Here is a 10,204-nt window from a genome sequence, read left to right as displayed (position 1 = left end):
CTCAAAAATATAGTTTGTCACTTGGTGGTGGTAGTGTCTAACCATGCAAATGGCTTTGATTTTATAAGATATCCACCTGTTAGACCACTACAATCATTTAATATGTTTGAATTGAGAGTGTGAATTGTCAGTGTCTTTTGTCTTAGCCAGTCACTCAACTGCCTTTTTTCCTTCCATCATTCTTTTGTGATTCATGAATAAAATGGGGCTTCATACTGGATTTGTATTTTCTCTTACATTCTATATGTTTGACTATTATACCCTAGAACACCAAGGGAAATTCCTTGTATGTAAAAATCTACTTGGCAATGTTTTGGATTCTGAAAGAGCAATTGAGTGAGAGAGCAGGATTTTCAAGTGTTGAAGGAAGCTGCATTGTTAGTAGAGTAATTTGTATGGGGAATTCTTAATATAAATCTTAAAACACTATCATAACATCTGTTTGTGTAGTTATCAATGAGACTGAGAACAATGTATCCCATGGTGGAGGTATTCATGCAGTGGTATTGTCACCTCTAACCCCCTAAATCATCTGGTTGAATCATTCAACTTTGTTCGTTTAACCTGAATATTATCTCTATCCCCCAAGGTGTCATTTTAAAAGTTTTCTCAATAAATTAATTGCATCTTTACTAAACTAAATACCCACAGTTTTTCTTTTTTAGCTTTTTTTTGATTGAGAAAGACAGGAAATGCAGGGGGGAGAGAGAGAGATGACATGCAGCAAAGGACCAAGGCCTGGATATGTACTTGGTCTGCTGCTATAAGGACTCACCTTATAGCAGCCTTGACATGTGGTATGCGGTCTACCAGGTGAACTAGAAAGTCACAATTTTCGAATCTATTCACAGTGAATATGTGAATAATCCTGACAGAGACATTTTTAGACATTGTCAAGTCTGATGTCATCAAATCTGTGACTTGAATCTGGCTCAAGTCGGAGTCAAGTCCATGTCACGTGATTCAGCTTTACATCTCTGCTATAAAACTACAAACGTATTTAACCATATTTAAGCTAAAATGTCACAGTGTGGAGCAGCAGATAATCTGATCATGATGAGGAAGTGAATATGAAGTTTAAATTGATATTTAATTTAAAAAAATTTTCCCACTGTGAAAATAGTCAATTTTGGAATTCACATCGCTGTGCTCTTTGAAAGACAAAACTAAAAACTTCTAACCACAACCTTTCAAGCCTAAAGGCAGTCTACACATCTCATCTAACTCAAATCAGGTAAATGTGTTAAGTGGAAACTTACCTGGTGAAATGATGAAATCTGCTATGTTAAAAGGAGCTGTTCAAGATCAAGTGAACTGATGATGAGTTGGAGGAGGGAATGGAGTTTTGGAACTCACAATGACTTACAATGCAGGAATATCCTGCTGTGGCAACTCCTATTTCTGGTTATCTGGTTTAGGATTTAATCTAATATGTAACGACAGTGAAAAGCTTATTCATGTTACTTCTGCTGATACCTTTTGTCATGTTTGCCAGCAGTGCAGTATCACCATCTAGTGATGGCAAAATGTATTGCCACAACCTGAGCTGCAAACTGAACAATCATTAATGGGCTTTGATAAGGTGTCAGTGTCTCAATAAACACAAATCCTTTTCATACGGTGAAATGTAAGCAGTATATGGCAATACAGTTTAAATGACTTATCAAATGATCATGATACATAGGCAAAAAAACAAAACAAAACAAAGAAAAGCTAAAAAGAAAAGGAACCATACAGGAACACATAAAAATGAGACATCAGAATGCCATGGACAAGACCAACAAACTGTGATTGATGACATTTTATTTTGAAAAATAAATTAGTCAGCCATTGCTTTGTTGCAGTACATACAGCACAGTGAATAACATTGTTATCAACCCCATTCAGATTGTCACAATGAGGAGGACATACAGTACACATAACATTATTGCCTGTTTTGATTAAAATTAAATGTCAGCTAACACATTAATTTCTCTAACCTGGGGCTCTGTAAGTTAACGTTAAAAACAAACAAACGGTATATTCAATGTCCAACTGAATGATATGGCAGACATAAGAAAAAACAGCTACACAGAAAATGACTTCCATGCAAACAAGAACAGGTTGTGGAGGCTGGCCCAGAACCTTAAAAGGATGACAAAATCAACCAAAAAAGAATGCACGACTTGCACAGGAAGATGGAAACAACAGTGACATTTGCTTGCTCGTGCAAAATGTTTCAACAGCCTATTTTGATGTAGCTACATAATATGCATGAACAATTGGAAATTAACACAAAAAATAAAAACTTTGGCAAGTTTTGTTTTGTGAACAAACTGTATAGTCTGGAGTCCAGGTATGGCCTGATACAGATTTCCAATGTTGATATGATGTCATGGTCAGGTGTAAAGCTTGACTAAGACTTGAATATTTAATGTATTTATCTTATATTTTCTCTTTGTATGCCTGTCATTGACCATTTTCTAAACCCCTACCCCGAACAGTGATTGCTCGGCATAGCTTAGCATCTGTAACTAAGCATGGCTTTCCACACAGTAGTAGTAACCTAGTGTCATTTCCGAGGCCAAATTAGTCTCACATTCTTTTGTGGGATTGAGGTTCTGTTAGAAAAAGTTGTGATCAGGATTGACGCACCAAAGTCCTGTTCAGGATTGACACATTCCACTGCATGGAAGATGGTGTAACACCAGTCCCTGATGGTTTTTTAAGTTTAGGCAGCTCTGTACTGCTTTGTATTGGGCTGTAAGAAGTTTACCTGAGACCACTTTGCCAAACTTATAGGTTAGGTCCAACATATTGCCTGAAAATACTTGACACATAATAGTTATTTATTATGTATCACTACTGTAAACATCTGCAACATGTTCATGAACATGTTATGTTACAGAACAACAGTCCAGTCCAGCATTTTTCTTATAATACTGCACTAAAATACAGGATTAAGAGCCTACCAACCCTGTAAAACAAGGACAATCCTATGTCATCATCAGTCATTAAATGGTGATGATGCAGATATGATTTTCTTAAAATGACAGCTGTCATGTCTACGTCTGTTTGAAGTCAAGGATCCATTGCTTCAAAAATCACTACAAACTTCTGGTGGTGCATCTGCCATTGTTATCACTGTAAACTATGTATGTGCAGCGCTAGAATGGAAAGCTTGACAGGCATAGCAACAATAATTAAAGGGGTGGCAGGGCTTAGTGAAGGGTCAATTAAATATGTTAAGACATTTTAAAATTTCACCAGTGCAAAATCTTGCTCTCAGTGTGAATATATCTCTGCACAATCAAGTGAATATGTCATGTGAATGTGTATACAAGCTCTGTAGTACCTTCTTCGAAGATGAGCCTAAACATTCAAGAAAGTCTGAAAAAATGAAACTTTATAAATAGTATAAGAGATAAAAAATGAAGCACCTGGCAGTAATGTTACTACACTGGCAAAAAACTGCTCTGATGGTGATTGTGACGGCACTGTCAGCGGGCGACCAATGTGGCCGATAACGTGATGGTGAAGGTAAGGAGGTATTTGATATTTGGCCTGACTCTAACAGTGGGTAAGTGAAGCAACAAGTACAGTTAATAGGATGGAGTGACTTCCGTATGGATGCAGGACTGTGGAGCTACTGTTTGCATTGAGCAGGAAGAAAGGGCTGCTGGAGCTGGAGTTGAAGTTTGTGTTGTAGTAGTCTAAATCAGGCTTGGATTTGAGGGACGGTGTACCTTCGCATCCACGCTCAATCTGCCCACTGCGAAACAAGGCGTCATTGAGGAGATCTGGCAGGCGACCGTTGAGGTCCACAGATGCCAAACAGCCCTGGAAGCCTTCTCTGGAAGCCACTAGTTTAGGCAGGTTGCCATACATGCCTGGACCCAGTCCTGCGATGAACAGATCACCTGGGGTGCAGAAAACACAGAGGCAGTACAGAGGGATCTTATCTTAATAGGTCTTTGTTATAAATTCTCTCTGTATATGTCAGTTCTTACAGATCTATGACATCTTTATTTGTCTGAGCAAAGTAAATTTTGAGATATTTTATCAAGTAAAAAGCCACTGCAAACCACACAGCACCATCTAAATGCATTTTTTGTGATGTGTAGTGGCATGATGTTACGTTTCACCACTGATAACCCTCAAATGTTGGAAGTTATGCAGTACAATACAACAAAATCCAAAATATGTGTTAAATTACTAGCAGTTTCTGATAATAAGCATCTTGGCAGTGGTCACTATTAATGCTTAATGTCAAAGCAACACACGTCATTATCAGCAACTCTAAGGTTATTCACTTTAGAAATCAACACAACCAGAGTCAGAACTTGAGCTTCATGTTCCTACTTCCTAATGACATTTGCTTTGTCTAATTAGTTAATTAGTAAGCTACACAATTTTGCACTGATAGGAGCCCCCATTCTAATTAACAGTGCCTTAAAGGGTAACAGCATCCTCAAATTCAGCTACAACCCTCTCTCCCAGGATATTTAAAAATGCAACAGAGGATCAAGGGAGTAATAACTGTAAGAAGTAGTATGTGATGGAATGGAGGTTGGTGGTGGTGTGTGTGACAGGCTCAAATGGGGGTTATATGATTACTGGCCTGCTCTCTATGTCTAGCGCAGCAGCTGCTACCACAGACAGGGGGGTCAACATACATGATAGACCTTAGAGTCTTTCCTATTTTGTCATGGTTAGGAAGTGTGTGAAGTTCTACCCTGATAATAGGGTTTCAGATATTTTGATACATCACATTTTACTGGTTAGTATCATACTGACTGATCTACCTGAAGTGCCTCTAATATAAAAACCAAGAGGTAAATTTCCATGTGGTGCTGCACTGGAGCAACCCTGTCTCCTACAAATTATGTTTATAAACAACACAGTCACTGGCTAGATTAGGTTCAGGGTCAGTGCTTTCTATGGATGAGTGAAGTGCTACATTTATTAATGGCAGTGGAGGCAGAGTGTCACACAAGAGACTGGGGTTCATATTCACAGTCTCATCTGAAGTTAAGTTTAGGCAAGAAAAGCATCTGGGTTAAGGTTAGGAAAAAAAGGTTTTTGGTGAATGTAAATAAACATGTCTGAAGTCATTATTAACTTTTTCCTTATTAAACCAGACCACAATCTTTCCCTTGCCTTAACCAAGTGCTTTGAGTGCCTAAACATAACCATAAAAAATAAAACAACAATGCTGTAAGCACTACAAGTAGATGTACAGCAAGACTGGATATTTTGGGCAGAAACCAAACACATTGTCTGTGAACATTTTACTGATATGTGATCTGCCAAATACATAAATTACGATGTTAATAGAAAACATAAATTTCTGTTTACATAAATATAAATTTTAGTTTAGTTGTATGGTAAGGTAATTTCCAGGGATACAGGGCTGGTTAGAAAGATGCAGCAGCATATTTGATATTGGGAAAAGAAAAAAGTGTTGGCTAATATATATATATATATATAAAGTTACATAACACATTAACATATAAAGTAGAGTAAATTTTCAGTCAGTCCAATAAATTTTCTCATATCAAAACCAGGAAAAAGAGTGAGAAAAAGTGTGAGGCTCAGATGTTTTGACAGAAGATGGAATCACTTAAATATATTAACATAATAATTACATAAATAATATTGTAGAAAGACTGAACTTTGTAAAAATGTAAATAGAATTGGAGAAAAATAATCCATGACTTGAGTTTTTTAGTAGTTTAACCACTTAAACCAATGTGGCTGAATGAAAACTGAACACATATAACAGGTGGAATGGATACCTTTCAGGTCCAGGTTCTTGGCTCCATTGATACTCTGACTAGTTGCTGTAGCATCTACTTTCAGTGTGTGGGTGTTACTGTTGTCTCGGGTGATGGCTACATTGTGCCACTGGTTGTCATTCAGTGCCCTTTCACTCTTGCCCTTGATGAGGTTAGGCCCATTTCCAAGGTCAAAAACATAGTGGATATATCTGCAAGAGAAAAGTTATTGAGAGTTACAGAATGCTTAAGAAATTGTCAGTTTTCCACCTTTAGGGCTATTCCTTGAGATGTTCACAAAATGGCCGTTCTGATCCAGAAAGTGAGTGAATTTTAATGACTTTAACACATTTGCTGTGAATTATGCATTGTATCATCAAGTTACTGCAGACAAAACAATTATTTGTACAACTCCAGTCCATCTCTGATGGTTTTGTACCAATTTGTCAATTTTCTGCCATCCAGCAATATTCAAAAGATCTCTTAAGAACTCTCACCTGTTTCGACTATTGAACACAGCTTTAATGACTGGTGGACTAAAATTCATGTTTAGTATATTCCCTACATATTGATAATTGGGGCTTTATTTTCATGACAGTGCAAAGACTAGTACAAGCACTGTTATGACAACGTAGCATCTTCCTGTCTTCATAATTTCCCTATTTTCGTATCTGGCCCATATGGTACAAAGGTGGGAGGAGAGGCACCAACATGAGTTGATTTCAATCACTGAGGTGTTGCAAAGTGAATTATTGGCATTTTGGTACAAACTGGATTTGAGTCATTGTCTTACCAGTTGCAACCATAATTTATTCTGTAGAAAACCACAAACTAAATATTTGGAGGATATGTGAAGGAACTGTGGATTTATGAAAAAAAAAAAAAAAAAAAAACCTAAAACACATTTTGATTGGCATAATATTTAATACTTGAAAACTTTATTGATCTTCTCCTTTCCTGCAGCAATTTGAAGGCAGCAGAGCAAATATATTGATAAGTCTGTTTGCCTTGCTGAAAATATATTCAAATAATAATCACTCCTGTACCATATCCACATACACTCACCAGAACACCATACTAATTATGGGGTAGGGCCTACCTCTGCTCTCAAAACAACCTCAATTCTTCATGAGATTCCACAAGATGTTGGAAATGTTGATATGACTGCATCAAATAATTTATGCTGATTTGTCAGCTGTACATTCATGCTGCAAATCTCTTATTCCCAAAGGTGTTCTATTGGATTCAGATCAGGTGACTGGGGAGGCCACTGAAATCACTGTCATGTTTGCTTTGTAACATGGTGCTGATAATAGTCATTAGAATATTGGTTTAATGGTGAGCAACAATACACAGATAAGCTGTGGCATTCAAACGATGACTGATTTGTATTAAGGGCCCAAAGTGTATTCCACAAAAACATTCCCCACACCATAACACCACCACCATCACCACCACCAGCCTGAACAAGGCAGGTTGAATCCATGGACTAATGCTGACACCAAATTCTGTCCCTTCCATTTGCATGCCTCAGCAGAAATTGAGATTCATCAGACCAGGCTCTGTATTTCTAGTTTTAACCGTCTAGTTTTTGTGAGCCTATACCCACTGCAGTCTTAAGCCTCAGATATTTGTTCTTGGATGACAGGAATTTAACCTGCTGTGGTCTTCTGCTGTTATAGTCACTCTGCCTTAAGGTTGTGTTGTGCATTCTGAGATGCTTTTCTCCTCACCAGAGTGGTTATCTTTTCTGTCAGCCTTATTTGGGACTGTGTGTCTGTCCACCTGATGAAGTCCAATATTCACTCTCTTTTACCTCTGTTTTTGGTCTTTCTGTTCTGGTGCTTGCAATGACTTAAAACGAAAGAGCAAAATTGAACCAAAAGAGGAAAATTGAACCAAAAGAGCAAAATTGCAGGTTGGACAAAAAGTGGAGCTACAAATGCAGTGATATTTTGCAACCCCTTTCACATTGTCATATTGTTTTCATGTTGTCATTTGATACACTGTCATTGTTTTTAAAAAAATGGCATTATATATAGGCATTATGAGTTGGTGCACAAATAATCTCACAACTAAACTTTCAGGGTTTCAACAAGCAAAAGGTTAACAGGTGTCCTTTCTATATAATCTTACCCTTTAACCAGTTCTACAGCAATAAAATCATTGCCATCTCCAGAGTTGAAAAGTATGAAGCCATCTGGGGAGGTGGTCTTGAATTGGAAGAAGAGGTGCATGGATGTGTAGGCCTGCAGGGTGGCCAAGCTCAGGTAGCTGCTCTTGGATTTGAAGGTGACAGGGTCAGCAATAATGGAGCGAACCCCAAAGCGGGCATTAAGCTCACAATAATCGATGTCACCATTCTTGCACAGGTCGATGTAGAGCATACCATTAAATCTGAGGAAAGAAAAGGAACAGGTGCATGAAATTACTGTCTTAAAAATAAAGTTCTACTTCTTCTTCAAAGTCTAAAAAAAAAAACATGTTGGTCACAGTTACTGAAGACAGTCAGTGAATTTAGCCTTTTAGGGGCACAGGAACTCCACAACAAGCGAGCCAACACACTGTCTGTCTGTCTTTTTCACAGTAGGCACAGTGAAATATTAGCATTCATTTTGTTCTGTGCCAGACAAATATAAGTCCAGTATTAACTTTACGCTCTGGTTTGGTCACCACTAACTCAGAAAAATATCTGGCTATTTAGCTGCTTTCACCCGCTTCACCAGCTACTCACTGAATTTGTCTTCAGTAAATAGAGAGAGTGCTGAGGCTGAACCAAATGGTAAATGTGCAGTAAAACCAAAATAAAACTAAAACTATACATAAATTTGAAGGGTACGGTTAAAGTAAGTTTTCTGCGTACCTAAGGCTCTGCAGATGACCAATGAAGCTGGATGGGATACTGGAAACATATCTGCGCTCTGTCATGATGCCTGTTTCAATGTTGTGGAACTCCAGACGAGTGTGGTCACCCACCATTTGGCCTGAAGACGGGGAGGGTGGAGGGGATGGGTTGAAAAGAAAGACAAAAAACGAAAAGAAAAGAGAACACTGTCTGACACTAACACAAAAGGGCTGATTTAAGGAGAAAATTACATTAATAATATTAGATGGGTGCAAACTGTCACTAATGGTTGCATATATCTACAAGTGTTCTCTGTAGCACAGTTACATAGGAATACTATAAATCTCTATGGCAACACACCACAGAATGCTGTGATACCACTGACAAGGCAACACTAAGAACAGTTCCTCAAGCATGTGCTGATTTGATGTAGGTAAGTACCTTCTGCTACATCATCGTCAACTGTTAGCTTGTAGGTTTTTCCGCGACGCACCACACGCACCGTATGCCACTCATTATCATTGAGCTTTTGCCCAGCATACAGGGTCTCCGGTCCCTTGCCTGAGAACAATGGTCAATCACAAAGTTAAAGACATCCTGAGCCTAAAACCAAACCTTTGTTATCAGTCAGGCTGGAACCATTGGCAGAATTTCTATGTGCAACGTAGCTTTTTTACTAGTTTACAAACTGGTTCTTACACCTTTGGGAAACAAAGGTTTGGTTTAGACAGTGAAATGCACAGTGAAAATGTACAAAATACTTGATATCTTTGACATAAGTAATTCTAGAATACATTTGACCACTATGCTGCAAAACAGCGTCATGGCTCTTGAATAGTTTGAATAGAAAGAGGACAACTATAGTAGTAAAAATTGCTTTTACTCATAATAGGCTTTTAGAAATCTTTTCTTATTATTTATTTCCTTCCTCTTTTATTGTCTTTTTTTGACCATAAAAGTGAGACAAAAACATCACCAGTAAGCAGAGCACCTGTCTAATTTAAAACATCAGTAGCCTTTCTGTAACCTGTTCCAAGTCTTTCTGAACCACGATCTGATGAAAAACAACATCTGTGTTTCTTCATTTTAGGAGAGGTTTGCTGACAGGAAATACGTGTATGCACTAGTGCATACAATGTATGCAAAATCACACACATAAATAATAACACACACAAAAAAAAATGCTTTACGAACCCTGAAGTGTGATACTAGCAAACCCTCAAAAGTAAATGACTAAATATTTTGTTTTTTAGTGTGTGTGTCTGTGTGTGTGTCTTTTCCAATCTGATGCCTCAATTGGCAGGAGGACATTGTTTGTCAGTGCCTTCAAAAACCATTTCAAATGACTATTTAAAAAAAAAAAAACACAGACGACTATTGTTATCAGGCAAATTTTGGTTGGTTTTCGGCACAAAAATTACTTGAATAAGATTGGGAAACAATCATGGTCATAGTAAAAAAAAACTGTTGACTGTTGGTATGAGACCAGATTTTCAGAGTTTCTGAGGCCTGTACTATGAAGTTCAACATACCCAGGATATCTTTTCATTATCAGGCTTCACCAAACCTAACAGCCACAGTCTCACTAAGCAGTCATATGACG

General features: G+C 37.8%; 1 protein-coding gene across 1 annotated transcript in view; it reads right to left on the bottom strand.

The window, feature by feature from the left end:
- Positions 1 to 1,522: 1,522 nt before the first annotated feature.
- The window catches only part of LOC108880328 (neurexin-3a-like), a 32,198-nt gene continuing 23,516 nt past the window's right edge, over positions 1,523 to 10,204 (bottom strand). The window contains 5 exon segments of the mRNA XM_018671795.2: positions 1,523 to 3,899; positions 5,778 to 5,968; positions 7,893 to 8,153; positions 8,620 to 8,740; positions 9,043 to 9,162. Of these exon segments, the coding sequence (XP_018527311.1) occupies positions 3,550 to 3,899; positions 5,778 to 5,968; positions 7,893 to 8,153; positions 8,620 to 8,740; positions 9,043 to 9,162 (1,043 nt within the window). The 3' untranslated portion in view covers positions 1,523 to 3,549.

Source organism: Lates calcarifer, unplaced genomic scaffold (assembly GCF_001640805.2).
Source record: "Lates calcarifer isolate ASB-BC8 unplaced genomic scaffold, TLL_Latcal_v3 _unitig_895_quiver_1251, whole genome shotgun sequence".
Classification (NCBI taxonomy): domain Eukaryota; kingdom Metazoa; phylum Chordata; class Actinopteri; family Centropomidae; genus Lates; species Lates calcarifer.
Note: the sequence above shows the minus strand (reverse complement) of the source record. Positions and strands in the feature narration are given on the sequence as shown.